At 46.7% G+C, this 23,142-nt stretch overlaps 1 protein-coding gene and 1 pseudogene across 3 annotated transcripts; both read right to left on the bottom strand.

The window, feature by feature from the left end:
* Positions 1 to 4,378: 4,378 nt before the first annotated feature.
* Positions 4,379 to 6,307, bottom strand: RAMP2 (receptor activity modifying protein 2). 3 transcript variants are annotated; one of them, XM_059670236.1, is made up of 4 exons: positions 5,883 to 6,307; positions 5,360 to 5,449; positions 4,925 to 5,039; positions 4,379 to 4,813 (listed from the first exon to the last, which is right to left on the bottom strand). In XM_059670236.1, the coding sequence occupies exons 1-4, from the start codon at positions 5,980 to 5,982 to the stop codon at positions 4,558 to 4,560; spliced, it is 561 nt and encodes a 186-aa protein (XP_059526219.1). In that variant the 5' UTR covers positions 5,983 to 6,307; the 3' UTR covers positions 4,379 to 4,557. The 3 variants fall into 3 exon arrangements, with proteins under 3 accessions (XP_059526219.1, XP_059526221.1, XP_059526220.1); XM_059670238.1 differs by having other exon boundaries at positions 4,925 to 5,030; positions 5,384 to 5,449; positions 5,883 to 6,296; XM_059670237.1 differs by having other exon boundaries at positions 5,384 to 5,449; positions 5,883 to 6,153.
* Positions 6,308 to 8,964: 2,657 nt separating this feature from the next.
* LOC132219310 (H/ACA ribonucleoprotein complex subunit 3-like) lies at positions 8,965 to 11,843 on the bottom strand (annotated as a pseudogene).
* Positions 11,844 to 23,142: the final 11,299 nt, after the last annotated feature.

The following is a 23,142-nucleotide window of genomic DNA, read 5'->3' as shown; positions in this document are numbered from 1 at the left end:
CATGACTAACCTCATGACTGGACTTTCAGTGCAGCCCAGTGGCCCTTTGTATTTTTTTAAAATTGATTTTAGAGAGAGGGAGGGAGGGAGAGAATGAGAACCTGTGGAGTCCGGGCATATGGGAAAGTGTGGACATGCAGGTGTGGGGGCTGTGGACGAGGCTGAGGGAGGATACGCTGTAGCTTCACGTTGTTGAAGAGCGGGCTCTCCTGAGCTGCCATCACCATCATGCTGGCCTGTTTGTGCAGGCGGCAGAAGGACAGGACCAGCGAGCACCACATGGCCAGCTGCTATGACATTTCTGTGCAGAATACTCTTAAACCTGTGTTTCCAGCTCCACCCTCTTTCTACCACCACCATCACCACTCCCATTTCTAACTCACTGTGGGATATTACAGATTTGAGAAATATCAATCAGTATACACCCTAACTAGGGATTGAACCTGCAACCTCAGTGTGTGCCCTGACCAGAACCTAACCCACCACCTTTTGGTGTACAGGATGACGTTGTAACCAACTGAGCCACACTGGTCAGGGTTGTCTTTTTTTTTTTTTTAATAAGAGTTTATTTGAACCAAACTGACAACATATGGTGGGGAACAAGCTTTCAAATGCTCCCAACCCTTTGTCTTTTAATGACTCCCTGTCACATCGCTCAAGGTAACTCTTCAAAGTTGTCCACTCATCAAGCCATGTCACCTGTCCCCGTTTTCCTCCTCTCTGCAGAATGTCCTTCCCCTCTATTTTATGAGATTGCACCCGTGAATGTGAACTTATTAATCTTTCCCTCTCCATCTGTCAACACACTTGATTTGTCTCTCAAAAAGTCTTCTCTTTTACTCCTTCCTTTTGGACTCAAAGGAAGAAGTGCTGCTCTTCCTTTACAAGGCCAATCCTTTGGCGTATCTTCTTGCCTCTCCTTTCCAACTTCCTCCAGGACTTCTCTATGCATCATCTTCCCTCATCTCCTTTCCCCTGCCTCCTCTCTGCTAGTCTACAAACATGCTGAAGTCATCCCTATTTGAAAACATGTTGTGTCCTAATCCGACAGAATATATGCACCCTTATATTCATTACAGTGTTATTTACAATATCCAGTATCTGAAAACAGCCCAAGTGCCCTCACAGTTTAATTCTTGGTCAGGGCATATGCCCAGGTCTCAGGCTCAATCCCTATTAAGGGGTGTGTGGGAGGCAGCCAGTCAATGATTCTCTCTCATCATTCATATTTTTCTCTCAATCTCTCTCTCTCTCTCCCTTCCTCTCTAAAATCAATAAAAATATATATTTTTAAAAATATGTAGTGTCCCTGACTTTGCCACTCTCTCAATTTCTTGTCTGATCTCTAACATCTTCCCCCACCAAAATCCATTCTTCATTGTGCACAATTCCTAGTTCACAGAAGTACCCAACAAATATTTGTTGAATGAACGAATGAACTTTGCAATTGATACTGTTTTTTCAAAGGGCACTATCTCCTTTGCTTCCAGGGCACTGCTTTATCCTTGGTCTGCTACTGTCTCTCTGATCTTTCCCTTTGTTTCCTTTCCCCCCTCATTCTTTAATTATGGGTGTTTCCTAAGAACCCAACTTCAGTCTTCTTTTCAATACACCTTCTCTTAAAACTTTCATCCCTCTCATGGATTTATATGACATTTCTGTGCAGAATACTCTTAAACCTGTGTTTCCAGCTCCACCCTCTTTCTACCACCACCATCACCACTCCCATTTCTAACTCACTGTGGGATATTACAGCTTGTTCCATTGTTACCTCATATTGCATATCCTTTTCCTCAGGCTACCTCCTGTTAATGGCCCTTTTCTGTTCTTACTTCCATCATTGTCCAAATAACTCAGGTTCAAAGCCTGAGTCAGCTCTAGTCTCTCTGTCTGTCACCTACTTCATATCCAAATCCTGTCGATTCCCTCCCCTGTTTTTAATCATCTCTCCTACTTTTTAATTATTTTTCATTTCCCCATTCATCACACTTTTGGTCCATGTCCTATTTTTCTCAAGCCTGTATTATTACAATAGTTTCCTAATTCATCTCCCTTTCTACTCTCTCCTCTAGGGGAATGCACTCCACCTACCATCAATTCATGTAACAACTCTACAATCACCCTCCTGTGATCTTAACTCCTGTGATCACACCTCTGTTAGATGTGACCCTTCCTTCCTTTGCACTCGTACAAACATTTGGCTTGTATTCTTTGCATGACTTTCATCACACACTCCATTGTTTTTGTTTATTTGCACATGTCCACTCCCTTACTAGATAAAAGCCATTGAGGGCAGAAACCAAGTCTTAGCTAACTTCCTTTTTCAAAACAATGTACCATATAGTGTCTTACACCAACATGCCTTTGATGTATGTTAGCAAAATGCATGAAGGCAAATATGGGCCAAGAAAAGCATAGATATATCCTTGGAGGAGACATATACATTCATGAAAACAGCAAAGATTTATCTCAGGTGAAAACTCAAAATGTCCAAGGGAACAGGTTTGTCTCTAGAGAGACAAATACATCCTGAGAGGAGAAGTATGTCTCAGAGAATGAATAGATACATTCCAGAAAGCAAACACGTATGTATCTATGGAATAGACAGGCATGTCTAGGAAACGGATATGTATATTCTCAGGGAGGCAGATATTTCAACAAGGAGTGAAGGAAGTTCCTGAAGAGGCTTTAGGTGCCACATGGAATAAAAGGTGTCTTTATGGAAAGCAAAGTTGTTCTCTAGGTATTTTTGATGACCTTTGTTCCAAGGAAAATTGGAGGTGAAGGTTCTCTGGTGAGAACTGAGCCTCACTGTCCAGGGGACCTACAAGAGTGTCCATATGCCAAAATGTTGAGTCAGAGACTAAATATCTCCCCAGAAAGTGGTGTGGATAAAAAAGGGATGCTGTAATAAATCATAAATTCCTAACTGGGCAGGTCATGGTGGGTAGTCACACCCTAGGCATATAAATTTCTTGCCTTAAGCAAGCCAGGCCCATTGTTTTTGTGCATCCAGGTTAGCGCACCTTTGAAAATGCCTCCTTCCAAACCCCTCCTTCTAAGATGTAACCACCCTCACCTTGCTGTCTCCCACCTTCAAATAATCTTCCTTAAATCTCCTCCTTAGTTTCAAATGCATGAAAGAAACTGCAAAACTGTTATTCTTCAGAGCATTTGAGAGCTTGCTGCTGGTATATGCCGTCAGTTTTGGCTCAAATAAACTTGATCAAACTTTATTTTTATTTATTTTTTAGATATATTTATTTTATCTTTTTTTTCCAAATACATTTTTATTGATTTCAGAGAGGAAGGGAGAGGGAGAGAGAGATGGAAACATCAATGATGAGAGAGAATCATCCTCCCGCACGCCCCCACCAGGGATCAAGCCTGCAACTCGGGCATGTGCCCTTGACTGGAATCGAACCCGGGACCCTTCAATCCGCAGACCGACACTCTACCCACTGAGCCAAACCAGCCAGGGCTAAACTTCATTTTTATTGTTCACACTATTACAGATGTCCCCCATTTCTCCCCTCTTGCCCACCTCCAACCAGCCCCACCACCCCTCAAAGAAAGTCTTTTTAAAAATTATCCACAGGTTTGGACATTTCTTATGTCGACAGTAGGAAAGTGTCTTAAGGGAGCCCAAGTCTGACTCTGGAAGCCGGTAGAAGTAGTGTTTGCTATGGAGATGACAGGTCTCTGACCTCAGGGTCCAATCTCCTGTTTTGAGCTTCATCCACCACACATCCATCTTCTGCTTTTTGGTTTAGTGGACACCAGGGGGCAGTGTGCAGCCAGGCTGTAGGCCACACCCCCGGGGTCCCGGACAATGTAGGATGAGGGCCAGGGACCTGGAGGGGGAGTCCTGTGGTGAACCTAGCAGAGGGATCCCCCATTGCCTTTACCCTCAATCCTGAGTGAGGTCCTTAGGGGTGGACTCCAGTTAGTCAGATCAGAGTTCCTGTTCGAAGTCTCTAGAAGTGAACTGAAGCATGGAAGGGGAAAATTCGGAACTCCTGGGTGGCCCCCCTTCCTTCTGGTAGGAGTCACAGCCCAGAGTCCTCCCTCGCCCCTCCCCCCACACCTCCCCAGCGGCTGTCCAGACCGGAAGGGAGTCTTTTCCTGCAGGCTTCCTGGAGCTGGGTTTGGATAGAAGCAGGAAAGGCCCCACCTTGGGAGGGAGGAATGTAGGAGTGCAGCCTTCAGGTGGGGGTGGGGGTGGGGGGTGCCGGCGGAGGCCTGTGGGGGCCGGTAAGTAAACAAAACAGTGGGGCTATCAGATTCTTGCGGCAATGTTGCCCAGAGCTGGGGGTCTGTGGACATGACAGGTTCTGGGAGGGACACAGGCCCCACTGGGATAGGGAGGAGGACGGTGTACAAAAGAAACCTTTTATTTTGAAAATTGCAGAACTGGTGCCATGACCCTCCCCAGCTCCATTCCCCCAATCTCAGGCTCTGTGTGCAGTGAGGCGAGAGAAGGGGGCAGGGAGACGGGGAGGGAGACCTGGGGGTGGCAGGGAAGGGAGGGCTGGCTGCTGGGAAACGTATGCCACCCTAGGCCCGGGCTTCGCTGTCTTTACTCTTCCACACCACCAGGGTGACCAGGAACGGGATGAGGCAGATGGGGGCTATGATCATGGCCAGGAGCACATCCTCTGGGGGGTCTGAGAAGGTTGTCTCCGCCAGGGTGCAGTTGGCAAAGTGGGTCTGGTGAGTCTTCAAGATGATCTGTTCCGCCAAGGGATTGGGGAAGCCCAGGTCAAAGTGTTCCGCTTCTCTTTCCAAGCATTCCTGCAGGTCGCTGTAAGGCCTGGGGGCAGGAGAGGACTAGCTGAGGGGGGATTGGGCCCGCAGAGAGGAGTGCCCCGCATTTTCTCAAGGCCCACCCCTGGCCCAAACCACCCTCCAGCACGGCCCCTACCTGCTAATCATGGCCCAGTCGCACCAGTCTTCTTTGATATTGTCCATATCAACCTGGTAGTCTCTCCAGCAACGTGAAATGCTCTCATCATACGTCTCCATTTTCCCTGTGGGCGCTAAGGCTGCACCGTGACCACACCCCGCCCTTCCCTCCCAGCCCTCTGGTCCAGGTCCTTCCATTCAGGAGTCCCTGTCCCTGTCTTTAAACGTAGGCACTGCCCGGACAGCCTCAGAACGTTTCCCCAACAAGACCCTTCTGGCTGAGGGACAATGTTAGTGCCCTCCACGCGCACAGCCCTTCCCAGACTGGCAGGAGTTTCCGCACCCCCCTTCTTCTGGGGTCTTCTCGCCCCCTGTGAGGTGGCCAGCTTGGGGGCCTGCCTTATGGGACAGGAACCCTCCCCACGGACTTGCCTCTCCTCCTGCCCCAGCACACCTTCCACAGCTGCTGACCACTCACCTCCGGACTCCAGGCTGCCTGCGGTGGTCAGAAGCTGAGCCACGGACCCCTGGGGCTTCAGGGTGGCTGTGGGCAGACATGGGAGAGGAGGTGGAATCGTTGGGTCTGGGCAGTGGGTGTGAGTCGGAGGCTAAGGCCCTGGGAAGTCAGAGCCAATCCCCGAGGAGAAGGAGGCGTGATACACCCTCGGGGTGCCTCCGTGGCCAGAGGAGAGGGGCTGGGACCAGCTCCTTCCCGCGGGCATTCGGACCCCGAACACCTTCCCTTCTCGCCACCCCAGACCTTCCACCATCTCTCCGCCGGGCCCCCGTCCCGGCTTCCCCCAAGTGGGAAGCAGCTTGCACGGCGCCCTGACCGAGGTGGGGCTACGGACAGACCGAAGGACAGCGCTGTCCGCACCCACAGCCTCGGGCCCGCGCTGGCCTCGGCCGTCCAGCCCCCCGCCCCTCCCTCGCGGGCCTCCCGCGCGCGCCCACCCCCGGCCCGGCGCTGCGCTCACCGCCCAGCAGGAGGAGGAGGCTGAAGGCGGCGGGTCGCCCCGCGCGGGTCGCCGGGGTCCGCGGGCCGCCGGCGGGACGCTCTGCCCGGAGCGAGGCCATCGCGCGGCGAGCGGGCGAGGAGGGGCGGCGGCGCTGCGCCGGGCCCGGGCGGGGGCGCCTATATCCCCGGCCCCCGTCGCAGGAAGCCGCGCCGCTTCCTCGCAGGGGCAGGGACAGCCGCGGCCACGTGGGGGGCGGGGGCGACGCCAGGGCCGGCGGGCTGGAGGGGGAGTCGCAGCCTCACCCGGCCCTGGCGCCTGCCGCTCCCCCGCCTCGCCGGCGATGGCCCACCCTTTCTTCCAGCGCACCCCGCGGGGCTGGACAGCTCCCCTCGTAACCCAGAACCCGGAGCCAGTTCCTGCTCTCCGCCGCGGGGCGCCCAGCACTTGCCAGGGTCTCCCAGCACCCGCTCCGGGGCTCCGGTGGTCCCCTCTCTTTCGCGGGGAGGTGGGCAGGGGCAGAGGCGGGGTGGGGAGCGAGCTGCCCTCCGGGGCTTGGAGACGAGGGAGGGGTCTGGGAACTCAGCTCCGGCCGGCGGGGAAGGGCTGTCCTGGGCGGCGGGGAAGGCGCGCCTGGAGCTGGACTCTGTTCCCAGTTTCCCTTGGAATCCCCGTGGATGTCAGCCCGCCTGCCAAAGCCGGGAGGAGAAAGCCGGCCCTCGGGAGTGGGTAGAAGGCCTGGGAATAGAGATAGAGGGGAAACCAAAGTCTCAATACTCGCCTTCGGGGGACCCCCTGGGGCCTAGACCCACAAACAGGATTGGGGAGAGGCGGCAAGAGTGAGATGACTGTATTGCCAGGCAGAAGGTGGCCACAACTCCAGGACCAAGGTTGTGAGAAGGGTGGGGTTCAGAACCTACAATGTGTGGCTTCATTCGTGAGATGGGTGGCTTCAGGGTGGTTCAGGGAGGGGAACGAGCCCAGAACTTGGCATTCAGAAGCCCCGAGTCCCATTCTATCGCTCCACTCCCCTGGAATGATTTCTGTTACCTTCACACATTCCCAGCGTCCCCCCACACCCTGTCTCCTCCCCCCCGCCCCCCCGCCCCCCCCCCACCCCCCCTGAAATGACCCTCTTCACTCCCCTGTAGCGAGGTTGACATCTGTGAAAGGGCATTGCATGCACTCAAGTAGGCACTGGTTTCCTTTCCCAAAGACTTGCCTAAGGTCACACTGCTGGCCCGAGCGGAGCGTGGTGATCTGGGCCCCGGGGGCCCTGCTTTCTGCCTCACCACAGCTGTCTCTGTGTCCTGGGCCAGAGCTTCATTGGCCCGAAGCAGTGGAGGAGCCCAGGAGCTGACTCGGCTATGATGTTCAACTCCAGACACAGCTGTCAGCACTGAGCTTTCCTAAATTACTCCCAGACACTGACCCTTGGACTCAGCTGCTGCTATTGTCCAAATTTACTCATCCCTGCCTCACACAGATTATCTTTCATGATCTGTCTTCAAAATCTTCATCTCAGGGTCATAGGCTCTGGGATCCTGGCCACTGATAACCTGTGGCCCTCCTCCAGGGCTGGGGTCAAGAGGTTGCTTTAGAAAGACATTCAGCGGGAGAGGGGAGGTGGCCTACCAGGCATAAACCCCGAAGCCCTCCTGCGGAGGGTCATCCTCTGCAAGGTGCAGAACAAAGCCAGGCACCTCAGAGCCGCTTCAGGCCAGGGACAAAATCCATTCCTTCCCTCCCACCTGGGATTGCCCTTAAAAAAAATTTATATATATATATATATATATATATATATATATATATATATATATATATATATATATATATATATAGTCAAGAGGGAAATTCTGAGTGATACGATGGAATTAGGGAGCAAGGAGGGGCGAAAGCAAAACCAGCCATTTCCAGTGGGCTGGGGTCAGAAGCACCTGAGCCCACTGTGGTTAGAACCGGAGTTGGGGTCAAGATTAAACTTGTCAAAAGTAAATGTTGGGTTTTAAATAGGGCAGCATGGTATAATGGATAAAAACAAACAAACAGTGGTTAGGATTCTGAAGGCCTCTGTCTGCTGTGTAACCTTGGGAAGGCCATGTCTTTGGAGCTCAACATTTTTCAAATACAAAATGACCCTAGAATCAAAAGGGAATACACAGATCTATGTTTCTAACTCTCTATCTCTCTCCCTTCCTCTCTGTAAAAAATCAATAAAATATATTTTAAAAAAAAAAAAAAAAGCCAAAACCGGTTTGGCTCAGTGGATAGAGCGTCAGCCTGCGGACTGAAAGGTCCCAGGTTCAATTCCGGTCAAGGGCATGTACCTGGGTTGCGGGCACATCCCCAGTGGGAGATGTGCAGGAGGCAGCTGATTGATGTTTCTCTCTCATCTATGTTTCTAACTCTCTATCTCTCTCCCTTCCTCTCTGTAAAAAATCAATAAAATATATTTTTTAAAAAAAAAGGGGGAATACACAGGTGACTTGGCAGAAAGTGTGATTTTTCGCCTGGAGTTGGGGTTAAGCTTACGTCAGGATTGAAGACCTCCAAAGGAGAACTTGTAGCAGTCGTTCCCGAAGGTGGAAGTCCAAACCCTTCTGTTGCAGAGTCTGGGAATTCTTTTCTCCTCCTGATTTTCCTCTTCCCACTTTTTCTTACCAGTTAGATGTTTGGATGTTTTCATTGACCCCTGGGAGCATCCTGGTAACTTGGGGTCAGCTATGAGGGTCCTTTGGGGCTGATCGGAGACTGGAGACCTCGCCTTCATCTTCCAAGTTGCCGTAGGAGATAGTCCCATGTTCTGCGGCAAAGGGACAGAGAAGAGCTTCATCAGGGACAGTTCTTTCATGGGAAGTCCCATTTTCCATCCCTAGAATCCCTTACCTTTCTTTTCTAAGCCCATTTCTGCTTTAAAATGTATCATTTTTGCTATAAAAATATACCTTTAATTGCAAGTAATACATAAGTATATACTTGTTGCAAAATATATATTTGTTCTTTGAAATCATTTAAATAACCTGGCAGTGAGTCAAAATATGAAAAGAAGATTCAAGCTTGCTCCCTTTAAGGGGGGTACTGCCATGATTGCCTCGCACAAGCATTACCAAAGGCAATGATGACACCAGATTCCAAAGAGCATGGTGGTTAAGAAGGCTTCAAGGCTCACAGACTGAAGAGCTTGGTTTCGGAAAGTTTCAGAGGGGTAGCAGGAGACAGGAGAAACATCAAATTCAAGGGACCCTGAAAGGATAGGACTGGGTTTCTAGGTCATCAGCACCTTGAAATGTTTCTTGACATGATTCAGTGTGGAGAGTATTTGTCGCCTGGGGAGAAGCGAGCAGGATGGGCTGAGCAGATAGTATGTTGTCCCATAAGGTCAAACTTATTTAGGACATAGACCCAGTCTCCCTGTTGTTCAGGTAATACTAGAAAAACAAGACCACACTGAAGCCAGAGTTTCCTATTCTGTCTGCAGCTCAGTCTCTCTTACAAAATATTTAAATACAGAAAACTTTATAACCCCATTCCTTTCTCACTCACCTCCCCGTATATTTTGCACTTAAAAAACAAAACAAAAAAAAAACCAAAAAAACAGCCCTAGCCAGCCTGGCCCAGTGGATAGGGCGTCAGCCTTCGGACTGAAGGGTCCCAGGTTCGGTTCCAGCCAAGGGCACATGCCTGGGTTGCGGGCTTGATCCCCAGTGTGGGGCATGCAGGAGGCAACCAATCAATGATTCTCTCTCATCATTGATGTTTCTATCTCTCTCTCTCTCCTTCTCCCTTCCTCTCTGAAATCAATAAATACATTTTTTTTTTAAAAAAAGCATAAATAGGATTTAATATCCATGTTGTTCAGTAATTTTTTTTCTTTTTCTGTTAATCCTCATCCAAGGATATTTTTTCCCCATTGATTTTTAGAGAGAGTGGAAGGGTGGTGGGAAGACACACAGAGAGAAACCTCAATGTAAGAGAGACACAATGGTTGATTGCCTCCTACATGCACCCGGCCAGGGATCGAGCCTGCAACCGAAGTAGATGCTCTTGACCAGGAATCGAACCCAAAACCCTTCCGTCTGAGGGCCGCTCTAACCACTGAGTAAAACTGGCCAGGGCTTCTTCTTCCCTTTTTTTTTTTTTTACTTAATAACATGTCTTGGATATCTTTCCATGATGCCATATGTATATGTGCCACTTTTCTTTTAACTGTTGTTTTTAGTCTTTTTTTTTTCTTCTTATATCCAGTGGAGTCTGGTCTTTAAGTTCCCTATACACTCCCTTCTTCCTCTGTCCCTACCCCACACACATCCCTAGTGGTTGGGAAGAGAGGAATGAGGTTCTCCTCCAAGTGAACTTTGACCTGCGATTTCTGACCTGGGAAAGGATCCTTCTGTCATATGTATTATGGAGTGGGGCAGAGATGACTCAGTCCTTAGAAGCAGTGCCATTTCTAATCCTCAGCCTTCCCCCTCACACACACACACACACACACACACCCAGAACAACATAAGGGGAAGTAAAAAGCACCGGGACCTCCTGCACAATGAAAGTATGCAGAGCATCTTGGAATTAGTGTCTCTATGGTACAGACATTCACACATGCGGGCCTCTCCTCCAGCTGCCTGCAAAAGAGAAAGAAAAGAACAGAAAGTGTGGGGGAGAGTCAGGACCCAGGAAGCCAGAAGTCTTGGCTGGGTGGTGCTGATCTTTCCAAGCTGGAGAGCGGAGACAAACATCTTTGAGGGCAGGGAGGCAGCAAGAAGAACCAGGAGGCCTGCAGCCAGGGAGCCAGCTAGCTACAGAGGGGAAAACAAAGGAATCGGGACACAATTACTCCATCTCTCCCCCAGCCTCCTCATCTCCAGAATGATGGCACACTTGGTATGAGAAGCATAACCACCTCTCAGAGGGAAAAATGGTTATCAGAGAAAACTGTGGTTCTCAGGTTTGTAAAAAGCGTAGACAATGGTCAAGTTATATTCCATATCAACTGCCGAGGACTTAATAGTAGCTGCCATTTATCGAACCCAGAACCTCTTGATGCTAAGTTTCATGTCTTAACCAGGATTTTATTACTTCCCCCTCATTCAAAATCAGAGTATCGATTCCGTATTGGGTCTTGACAGGAAGGGAGGAGGATAGAGTTTCTTCTGAGATCAGATTGAGCCCTCCAGAAATAAGATCCTGCACACAACATATTCCCCCTCCTTCCTTGACCCAGGCTGGACCATGACATCACAGTGTGGAGGCTGTTTTTCCGAAAAGAACCCAGGCCAGATTTACAAGAACAACATTCAGTGTGACTGAAGAGGACCATGGCCAAGTGACCATAGCACACGCCCAGCAGTGCTGAGAACACTGCTAATCCCTCGGCACTGAGGCTGACGCATGGTTGCTGTCAGGACCAAATGTCAGATGCAGGATTGCTGTTCCCCTTCCTCATTCCCGGACTATGTATCGCTCTCTCCACTGAGCCAAACCGGTTAGGGTGATGGTCCTGTGAAACCATCTCCAGGTACGTTTCTATGCCCTCCCAGCACTCCAGGAAGCTTGATGCTGTATAACATGGGAATGCCAGGCAGTATGCTCCATGTTTCATACAAAATGTTTCATTTAAAACTCACAACTCTGTTAAACAGCAACCCACGTTACAGGTGAGGAAACGAAGGCTCAGAAAAGAAGCTACTTGTCCAAGTCATGCAACTGATATTGATACATAGCTCTTCTTTTTTAAAAAAAAAATATATATTTTATTGATTTTTTTACAGAGAGGAAGGGAGAGGGATAGAGAGTTAGAAACATCGATCAGCTGCTTCCTGCACGCCTCCTACTGGGGATTGGCCCGCAACCAAGGTATACGCCCTTGTCCAGAATCGAACCTGGGACCCTTCAGTCCACAGGCCAACGCTCTATCCACCAAGCCAAACCAGTTAGGACGATACATTGGTCTTCTTGATGCTGAAGCCTGGCACTTTACCTCATCTCCACAGTACCTGATAGAAGTCCACCTCCTAGCCAACTTGCAAGACAGAGCCAAATAGGAAGAGATGAGGAAGAGTGGCCAGAAAGGCAAGGCTCCTCATGGCACAAAAAGCTTTCTCCACTCAGTACAACCCTTCTGACTATGCCTGCTGTACCTACAGACAGTAGCATTTCACGTCCTTTCCCCCAAGACCGTAATGCTCTAGATCAGCGATTTTCAACTAGTCTGGTTCAATTCTCTGTCTAGTTGTGACCAGTTGAGGCGGCACGGCAGAATAGGGGTGGCAGCCTTGCCCAATCAGTGTGTCCACATAGTACAGGAAATGGAAACTGAACAGACAGAGGAAACCTTCCCCAGCACTCAAACCAATGGTGAATTTAGTAAACGCCCTGCGGAAGATATGGAAGAGGAACAAGCTTTTAAAAGACCTAAAAACACTGATGAGATGGTTTAATTATGCATTCTGCTTGAGAGCAAGAATGCTGGGGTAGTGATTGAAAAGGAGACAGAAGTATTAGGCTCAATGTACAGACTACAAGGCCAGTGTTTTGGCCCCAGACAGCAGTGGTCCCGGGCGTATATTGAGTGTCAGTGCTGATACTGAAGCAACTGGAGACAGTCTGGAAAAAAGCATCCCTACCTTGGAAGAGGGCCTGCAGTTGCCCTCACCCACTGCCACCAGCCCGGATCTGATGCTGTGGAATGCTTCAGTTACCAGCACTGAAACGGAAGCGACTTTAAATTCGAACTGAGACTGTTGATTGATCAGAGTCTGGCAGGAGGACTTCTTGGTGTCAGAGGTGCTAAAATGAAAGAACTTCAAGAGAGCACTCAGGCCGAAACCGGTTTGGCTCAGTGGATAGAGCGTCGGCCTGCGGACTGAAGGGTCCCAGGTTCGATTCCGGTCAAGGGCATGTACCTGGGTTGCGGGCGCATCCCCAGTGGGAGATGTGCAGGAGGCAGCTGATCAATGTTTCTCCCTCATCGATGTTTCTAACTCTCTATCTCTCTCCATTTCTCTCTGTAAAAAATCAATAAAATATATTTAAAAAAAAAAAAAGAGAGAGCACTCAGACAACAATCAAGCTTTTCCAGGAATGCTGTCTTCATTCCACTGACCGAGTCATTCATTTTTTAAAATATTAATTAGCCCTAACCAGTTTGGCTCCGTGGATAGAGCCTCGGCCTGGGGACTGAAGGGTCCCAGGTTCGATTCCGGTCAAGGGCATGTACCTTGGTTGCAGGCACATCCCCAGTGGGGAGTGTGCAGGAGGCAGCTGATCGATGTTTCCAACTTTCTATCCCTCTCCCTTCCTCTCTGTAAAAAATCAATAAAATATATTTTTAAAAATATTAATTAATTAATATTTATTTTTAATTGTATTTATTGAGGTGACATTGGTTAATAAAATTATATAGGTTTCAAGTGTACAATTCTATAATACATCACCTGTATATTGTATTGTGTGGTCACCACCCCAAGTCAAGTCTCCTTTTAGCACCATTTATCCCCCTATACCCTTTTACTCCCTCCCAACACCCTTTTCTCTGGTAATCATTATGCTGATGTCTGTGTCTATGAGTTTTGTTGTGTTGTGTTTTGTTTTGTTTTCTTAATCTGTTCACCTTTTCCACCCAGCCCCCCCCCCCCCGCCCCAGCCCCTAGAGTCATTCTTAATGGAGGGAAACCCGATAGGTAAAGTGCCTAAAGATCATAATTTTTCTTATATCAGAGTCTCCCATCAAAAGACATGCACAGGCTCCTTAATCCACAGTTTTGCAGGAGCCGACAACCAGGCCCATCCAAACCATGTTACCATGTTAAGATGTTTCGCAACCAGTAAGACAGTGATGTCACTGTTTGGAGCCCTCCGGGCAGGATTCATCAAATTCCGTTGAATATGCAATGGAAGCTGTCAAACAAGGGTCAACCACAGTTGGTCTGAAATAAAAAACCCCGTGCAGTATTGGTTGCATTGAAGAAAGCACAGTGGCTCAGCAGTTAGCATCAACCTATATGATTCAGGAGGTCATGGTTCATTTCGGAGTCAGAGTAATTGTCCTGGTTGTGGGCTCAATCCCCAGTGTTGGGCGTGCAGGAGGCAGTCGATCAATGATTCTCTCTCATCATTGATGTTTCTATCTTTCCCTCCCTTTCCCTTCCTCTGTAAAATCAATAAAAATATATTAAGAAAGAAAGAAAGAAAGAAAGAAAGAAAGAAAGAAAGGAAGGAAGGAAGGAAGGAAGAAAGAAGTCAGAGCTTGCAGTTCATCAGAAAAAATTCTCCATGTTGGCAATCGTGTTGGTATCTCAGTAGCGGGACTTACTGCCTATGCTAGACTATTATGTAACTTTATGGTCAGAGGATTAAACAAATTCATCAGGAGTCAGGATTTCTGATCAAAATTGGAAAGCTAACCCTGGCCCCATAGCTCAGTTGATTAGGATGTCATCCAGATATGTTAAGATTGTGGGTTCCATCTCCGGTCAGGGCACATACAAGAAACAATCAATGAATGCATGAATAAGTTGAACAGCAAATCGATGTTTCTCTCTCTTTCATCCTCTCTTTCTCTCTCAAATCAATAAAAAAATAAAATTGATGAGCCTTTGGAAGGGTCCGAAGGTTGGATTGTTACCATTACAGGATCACAGGACCGGATACAGAACACAGTACTGGTATTTGTTGCTGCAGAACAGTGTGAAGCAGTATTCTGGAATGTTTTCCTAAGACTAGTGAAGAACTGAGGGAGTCCTCCATATATAGTTTTAATCTGCTTTTCTTTAAAAAGCCAACATTCCTCTGCTTCATAGGTTCCGCATTTGAGGTGTAGTCAAATCTTTGCTGTTCACTAGATGTAATGTTTTAGTTCCTTACAAACCAGGGTCAGGGGGTGGGAAGTGCAAAAACTAACATCGAAATTTTGAAACAGCAGCAGAGTTAGTTCATTTTAATTTTTGTTCATTGTTGGTGCTTAAAAAGGGAACTTCTCCTTACGTAATTATTGTGAATGCTTTGTTTTGTGGTCCCTGAAACATTTGGGGAGAGGGAGGGGACAGGGAGGAAAAGTAACAATTGTTCATGTGTCCCTGGCATCTATTCAGAGCAGTGTACAGTATGTAATGCTCTTTTGTACGAAATGTTTTAGAATTAAAAAAATAAATTTAGTGAACCTAAACATTAAAAAGAAAAGAATTTTTTAAACATGCAATACCTGCCCTGGCTAGTGGTTAGAATGTCAGCCTACGCCCACCAACTGGTCACAGGTTCACTTTCCAGTCAAGGGCAAGTACCTGGGTTGTAGGTTCAACCCCTGGCACCATTGAGGTGTGCAGAAGGCAACTAATCTATGTGTCTCTCTCACATCGATGCTTCTCTCTCTCTCTCTCTCCCATCCCTCTCTTCCTAAAAATCAATAGAAAAAATATCCACAGGTGAGGATTTAAAAAAAACAACCTCCTAAAAACAAAAAACATGCAATACTAGTACATGACTATTTAGTCAGGGTCATTGGCCTCTTTTCCCTCAGATTAAAAAATGACAATAGCTGTCAGTTGTAAATGCGCTGTCATGAACCATAAATATATAGGTCATATAATAGAGTTGCATCTTATTAGTCACATTGCATAATAAGGTTGCATCTGATTGGTTAATTTTTTAAAAAAATATTTTTACTTTTATTGATTTCAGAGAGGAAGGGAGAGAGAGAGAGAGAGATAGAAACATCAGTGATGGGAGAGGACCATTGATCCGCTGCCTCCTGCGTGCCCCACACTGGGGATCGAGCCTGAAACCTGGGCATGTGCCCTTGATCAGAATTGAACCTGGGACCCTTCAGTCTGCAGGCCGACGCTCTATCCACTGAGCCAAACCAGCTAGGGAAGATTGGTTAATTCTTGTTACCAGAAATCCTTATATAAAAGTATAGGAGCCTGATTTTTTTAAAAGGTCACTTTGGAACAAAAAGGATAAGTAATCACTATTATTATTTTTTTGTAAATCAATTAAAATTATACCTTTATTTGTCATATTGGCAAAAAATATATTTTTGGTGTGCTGCAAAATTTTAGTAATTAATTTATGTGTGTCATAAGATGAAAAAGGTTGAAAATCACTGCATTAGATGGACAATGAAAAAAGTTCATGACATTATGAAACAATAATTTTTCTAGATCTTAACAAGGATCCAATATATGTTAAGCAAATATGACACTAATAGTTTGTGTGTTCTAACATGTGTAGTGTTTGTAATGTGAGCATAAGAAGTACTAAACAAGGCAATATTTTCCTCGTCTCTAAAATGAAAGTAGTAATATCTATAAATGATAAGATTCAAAGCACTTGGCCCATAGTCAATGTATATTATTATTATTCCTATTGCCTTAGTGGTTAAAAGCATACACGACAGAGTTAGAACAACTTGAGTTTGAATCCTAGCACCATCACTGATTTATCTGTATGTGACCTTGTGCAATTACTTAACTTCTCTGAATTTGTTTTCTTATCTGCAAAAATGGGGCTACTAGTGTGCATCTCACTGAGCAGTAGCGATAATTCAAATAAAGCATTTGGTCCAATGCCTGGTGCTAGTAAGCTTGTGATAAATGGCAGTTAACTATTATCAACCTGGTGCTGGCTCCAACTCAACACCAACAGGACTCTTCAATTGGGCTTCATTGAAGAAGGAAACTTTACTTAATGCAAACGGCTCAACAGGCTCAACAGTAATATATCTCCACAGTGAGGCTGCCTAGGGGCCAGGTGGCCCTGGGGCCAGGTCCCTCTTCAGCTAGGCAGCCCCACCCCACGGTCTGCTCAGCTTTAGTCAAGAAGAAGCAGTCTCCCGTGAAAAGTGCTATATCTAAGCCAGAGGGGAGCTGGTTTGTAGAGGCAGAAATCCTGGCCACTGGTCCCTGATAGGTTTCTCCTCATGCAAATGAGGATGCCAAGTCCTCACAGTTTGATTGGCCCAAAGGCACTGATTGGTCGGGGCTGCACAGCTCCGATTGGATGGGGAAAGCCTCAGTCCTATTGATTGGAATCGGACTTCAGGAAACCTTTGTAGGGTAAGGGTTGGCTCAGCTAGCAGGAACATTATGCAGGCAGTTTAGCACAGAGGCTTCAGAGGACCCTGTGCAGAAATGACTGCTAGGCTCTGGCTTTCTTTCTTTTCTCTTCTTTCTTTCTATCTTTTTTTCTTCCTTCCTTCCTTTCATTCATTCATTCTTTCTTTCTTTTTTTAAATATATTTTATTGATTTTTTACAGAGAAGAAGGGAGAGGGATAGATAGAGTTAGAAACATCATGAGAGAGAAACATCGATCAGCTGCCTCCTGCACACCCCCTACTGGGGATGTGCCCGCAACCAAGGTACATGCCCTTGACTGGAATTGAACCTGGGACCCTTCAGTCCACAGGCCAACACTCCATCCACTGAGCCAAACCAGCTAGGGCTCTTTCTTTCTTTTTTACATTCTGCTTTTTTCATTTGAGCCCAATTAGTTACCAGGAGTCTTTCTTAGTAGGTGTCTTTTTTTTTTTTTTGGAGTTCACACTATCATGATGTATATAACACACGCAGTTATGACAACTATATTTCCAAGATATTCTGGGATCCTTCCAGTTTCATAGCCTTCCAGCGTTTTCGTAGCCTGCTATCCCATCCTAGCCACCGTGGGGTTCAAAGGGCCAAATCAGAAGTATGGGACCCTCCTGATAAGCCAGGGAAGAGAGCAGGGGAAGTCAGAGAACCAAGGGGCACTCCCTTTTCCTGTCTGGCTAGGATTTGTTTGTCTTCCACACAGGCTGTTCGCTGCTGATATGGAGTGTCCAACTTTGATTGGCATCTCCAGTACAGAGGACGTAAGGAGCCCCTGCCTTTCAGGAGTTGCTTTTCTCTGGACTTGCAGAGTCAAGTCCCAAACACATTTCTCTTTCTGGAGCCACTGGTGAGAGCAGAAAGCCATGGGGGAGAATCCAGAATCATGATGTCAGAGCTAGAAGACCTCAGAGAAAGGAAGAGGTAGAGTGAAGTGGTTCAGAGCATGGGTTTAGGGGTCAGAATGCCTGGGCTCAAATCTTGGCCACACCACTTACCAACGGGGTGATTTGGAGCAAGTTCCAAAATCCCTTTAGGCCCGAGTTTTCTCAGCTGTAAAAATGAGGATGAGACTCTTACTGACTTCATATGAAATGAGATGACCCATTGTAAAGCACTTAGTATGGCACCTAATGAATTGTCAGTATTTGAAGGCTATTATTATTTTTCTAGTTCTGCAGTTTTGTAGTTGAGGAGCCTGATGGCCAGAAAGGAAGCACAGCTCATTAGCTATCCACCCAATCAGGGCAACTTCCCAGGCAGTGCTGTGCCAAAGGCGTGTCCTGTGGGATCAAGGCCCGGCCATTAACTATGCTGAGAGAGGGAGAATGGGCAGCACCACCCTAGCTGTGGGGTTGGAGCTTTGAGAGTGTGTGCAAAACAAGGCATAGATCCCACCTAACTAACGCCCCAAAGAGGAAGTTCCTTCCTACTGGAATAATTTATTTTGTAATTAACGAAGGCTAAGGAGGCCCTTTCTAATATTTTGGCTTGGAGACTCAGAGTTTAAACTTATAACAGCCACAATGGCTTATTGTGGACCTGTTCTTACTTGCTGAATTGAATGCGTTATTATGATCGCTAAGCAACGAGGGGTCCGGAGCTAAGTACCTGGGGGTGGAAAGCTAGGTTTTTGAGACCCGAGGACAAAGTGTCCGGGAGAGGAGCAGCTTCAAAAACGGAGCCAGGTTTCCAGGCTCAGTAATGTCCAGGCCTCCACTGGCTTTGGAGCTGCCTTTGCCTCTAAGTGTGCAAGGAGGGGTCTGGCACTGGAACTGGCCCCACCAAGGCCTGGGCAGCAGCCCCATTTCTGGCGACCTTCATGTAGGCTTTTAGATTGTGCTTTGCTTTGTTTTGTTGTTTATTTCCCCACAGCAGGGTGGCCTTTCCCTGCTCCTGGGTGGGAACTGGGGGAGGGAGGACGGTTTGCTCCCATCTCCACAGCTGTGTTTACACTTCCCTGTCAGGGACTGTCTGGGGCCCAACCTTTCCTTAGTCCTTTGCATCCCCTCCGAGAAATGCTATCTGATATCCCTGTGGGCTTTGCAAGGGAGGGGCCGAGTGAGTCAAGGGGTCACCATCCAAAGGGGGCTGGAAGGAAGGGAGGAAGGTTTCGAGGGAGGAAAGAATAGTGCAGACAGTTCTTTTTGAATTCTGGGAAACATCACCTCCTTCCCTTTCTATCAGTGGCCTGAAGACCAGCAGGGCACAAAAGTATACTTAGAACCTGCCCACCCCAGAAGGAACAGAATGTGACCTATTGTTTCTAATCACCGGGTAGGACAAAATCGTGTTTTGTGATGGGGATGTGAGTGCACAGAGCAGAACAGTCTTTTCTAAGGCTTCACTGGGGCCAGTAGTCAGAGTTACAGCATGTTGAAGCCAATAAGAGCGCGCTAAAATACACATAAATTAAAAAGGATTTAAGAAAACGGTCAAGTAAATAATGCTCTTCTTCTCTAGGGAGCAAGTTGAGCTGGTATTAATCAGTGTAGTAGTGTTGCCGGACTCTCGGCCAAGCCCAGGAGAGTGGCTGCCAAGGCAAATCAGGCATCAGGTTTCAGAAATTAAACACATAATTTTATTTTTCCGCAATAGGGACTTTTCAGAAAAAGAATCACTCTATTAGGCTACTCAGCACACTTTGTCCAATTTCTTTTAGCCCCAAAGGCCTCCAATTTCAGAGCAAGATGAGCAACTAGAAGCCAGGAGTGACACAGTTATTCCTTTTTCTTATTCACTGCCTGGGGGTGGGGCTGGGAGGAGTGGGGCAGGGGTAATGGTACTGTTTTTCAAAGGTCCAATTGCTGACCACTTGCCAACAGTTTTTCCACGAATTTATAGGACAAAGACCTGAAGGGTTGGAAAAGAAAAAGTTGTAAAAGAAGTGCGGGCCAAACAAAGATTGGCTGATAGTTTCTCATGAACCACAGTCAGCTAAGAAAGAGGCTGGTCTCAGGGAAAATTCTCTTCCATCACAATGAGGAGGAACCAATTGGCAGACAAATTTTCCCCAAGAACTCCATGCTTGTTGGTGATGTGGAAAGTTGTTTTTATAATCCTCCAGTGAACAAGGATTACTAAACCCTGGGTTTAGTCCTATGCCAAGTATCGCTGTGGATATGAAAAAGATACACATTGAGATAGCGAGTACAAAAGTGGTACTGGAGCCCTGGCCAGTGCGGCTCAACTTGTTGGGTGTCCTCCAGTGCATCAAACGGTTGCTGGTTCGATTTTGGGTCGGGCACAGGCCTGGTTTTAGGGATTGATCTGGCTGGGGGTGGGTGCAGCCGATGCTCTGCTCTCACATGATGTTCCACTCTCACATTGATGTTTTTCTTTCTCTCTCCCTCTCCTTTCCTCTCTCTTAAAAAAAAAATGAATTAAAAAATATTTTTTAAAAGTGGTACTGGAGTTGCAGCAGGAGAGATCCAGGAGGGCTGGAAGGCTTAATGAGGAGGTGGAGCTTGAGCTGCGCTGCAGAACTCTGACCTACAACTTTGACATAAATTCCCTCACCTTCCTTCTTTTCCAACCTCAAAATATTTCTGTAACCATATTTTCTTTCTTATTGCAAAATTTCTTTGTATCTCCTTGGCAGACTCTCCTAAAGCAATGTGTCCACTCCCATGATGTTAGTTACCATCCATATGTTGATGGCTCCCAAATTCCTCTCCAGTATCAGTCCTGACAATCAGATTTTTGGAACACCTCTCCTTAGATAACCCACATTCTGGTGTGTTTTTTTAACAAAAAAAATGTTTAATCCTCATGTGAGGATGTTTTTCCATTGATTTTTAGAGAGGTGGAAGGGAGAGGGAGAGACAGAGACATAGAAATATGGATGTGAGAGAGAATCATTGCACATGCACCCCGACCAAGGCCAGGGATTGAGCCTGCAACTGAGGTATGTGCCCTCGATCAGAATCAAACCTGGGACCCTTCAGTCTGCAGGCTGTCTCTATCCACTGAGCCAAACCTGCTAGGGCTCAACAATTTAAAAATATATTTTTTTATTGATTTTAGAGAGAAAGGGAGAGGGAAAGAGAGATAGAAACATCAATGATTAGAGACAATCATTGATCAGCTACCTCCTGCACTCCCCAACCCTCCACTAGGGATTGAGCCTGCAACCTGGGCATGTGCCCTTGACCGGAATCGAACCCAGGACCCTTCAGTCTGTAGGCCAACACTCTATCAAGCTAGAGTTAAACTGGCCAGGGCTAAACAAGTTTTTCTGTAGTGTAATGGTTCTCAAACTTGGTCACACAGTGGAATCGCCTGGGATGCTCTTAGAACTTGTGAAGCCCAGACCATATCTCAGACCAATTAATCAGACTCTCTGGAGGTGGGAGACAGGCATCAGCTATTAAAGTTCCCCCGTTATTTGTTTCAATGTGAGTCAAGTTTGAGAAGCACTGATCTAGAAGGTATTGGGAATGGAAAGGAACATCATTGCAAATGACCAAGTATGAAGGAATTTTGTCTTTATTTGGTAGTTAATTGGATAGAAGCAAGAGAAAAACAGCCAAGTCAAGGTTTCTGATAAAAGCAAAAAAATACTAAATTGGGAATCCTGAGATCTGAGTTTAAGACCTCACAGAGCCATTTTTCATCAGTGTAAGGGAAGTCTTTTAATTCCTTTATGCCAGAATAGTCTCATGCATAAAACTGAAGTCCTCCCTACCTACATCATAGAGTTGTTGTGAAGATTATTTTAAAAAATAAAGACTACAAGCTTTTATAGTTATACACTTGGAGACAAATTTAAGATAATGTTATTTTGTATTTTAAGTTTTAATTGTTTTAACTTTATGTTTTGAAATAATTTCAGATTTACAAAAGAGTTGCAAAGGTAGAGACTTCCTGTATACCCTTCAGACATCTTCCTCAAATGCTGAGGAAGTACAATTGCTAAAGCCAAGAATTAAGATGAATAAAATACCATTAACGAGTTTATGGGCTGTATTCTAATTTGATTGTCCCACTTGTGTCCTTTCTCTGGACCAGGACTCAATTTCACATCACACATTACATTCAGTTGTCATGTCTCGTCAGTCTCCTCCAATCTGGGACAGTTTCTCACCTTTTTTTTTTTTTTCTTGCATGGCCTTGACATTTTTTGAAGCTCCTGGCCAGTTATTCTGTATTTTGAATTTTTCTAACACATCCTTGTGATTTAATTTATGCATTTTTTCAAGAATACTACAGCCCAGCCAGTGTGCTTAGTGGTTGAGCATCGACCTATGAACCAGGAGGTCATGGTTCCATTCCCAGTCAGGGCACATGCTGGAGTTGCGGGACCAATCAAGAGTAGGGGCCAGCCAATCAATGATTCTCTCTCATCACTGATGTTTCTTTTTCTCTCCCTTCCTCTCTGAAATCAATAAAAATATATATTAAAAAATACTACAGATGTGGTTTTGTGCCCTTCTCATTGCATCATATTGAGAATTGCCTAATCTAATAAGAATATGTTAACTTTGAGCACTTTGTTAAGGTGATGTCTGCTAAATTTCTCTCCTGTAAAGTTACCTTTGTAACCTATAGTTATCTTCTAAAGAGATACTTTTTGATACAGGCTAATTTGAAACTAAGGGATTAGGAAAACTTTTGACAGAAATAGCGAAGTCAGGTGTAAATAAAGCAGGAATAAGTAATGTCCGTAAGCGGGTGTTTGGGGGTATTGGTAGGTGTGAGGGATTGGTATGAAGGGGTTCCAGATTGGCTTTAAATGCAGTGGTTCTCAACCTTCTGGCCCTTTAAATACAGTTCCTCATGTTGTGACCCAACATAAAATGTTCATTGCTACTTCATAACGTAATGTTCCTACTGTTAGGAATCATAATGTAAATATCTGATATGCAGGATGGTCTTGGGCAACCCTTGTGAAAGGGTCTTTCGACCGCCAAAGGGGTCGCGACCCACAGGTTGAGAACCGCTGATAGTGAGACGTGGGGATGGTGCAACCGCTGGATAAGGTGTTCAAGAAGATACTAGTGTCACCTCGAGATTTCCCAAAAAACCTGTCCCCTGATAGTGCCACTTTGTAAACCATCGGGCTGGGGTTGTGCCACCTCGACTCCAGAGTACAGGTGTTGGGGCCAAATAAAGACGCGTTCAGAAGGAAGCCCAGGTAGCTGACCTGCAGGGAGGGCGGCGCAGTGCGCAGGCGCCGGAGGAGGCGCGGGGCGGGGC

This window comes from Myotis daubentonii, chromosome 16, assembly GCF_963259705.1.
Source record: "Myotis daubentonii chromosome 16, mMyoDau2.1, whole genome shotgun sequence".
Taxonomy (NCBI): domain Eukaryota; kingdom Metazoa; phylum Chordata; class Mammalia; order Chiroptera; family Vespertilionidae; genus Myotis; species Myotis daubentonii.
This window is presented reverse-complemented; position numbering and strand designations above follow the sequence as displayed.

What these genes read in the sequence shown, in the direction of transcription:
- RAMP2 (XM_059670236.1), bottom strand. Translation starts at nt 5,982, where the DNA reads ATGGCCTCGCTCCGGGCAGAGCGTCCCGCCGGCGGCCCGCGGACCCCG. An exon ending in CCTCCTCCTCCTGCTGGGCG is followed by an intron (nt 5,450 to 5,882) that starts GTGAGCGCAGCG and finishes GTCTGCCCACAG; the next exon opens with CCACCCTGAAGCCCCAGGGG. An exon ending in GACTGGGCCATGATTAGCAG is followed by an intron (nt 4,814 to 4,924) that starts GTAGGGGCCGTG and finishes TCCTGCCCCCAG; the next exon opens with GCCTTACAGCGACCTGCAGG.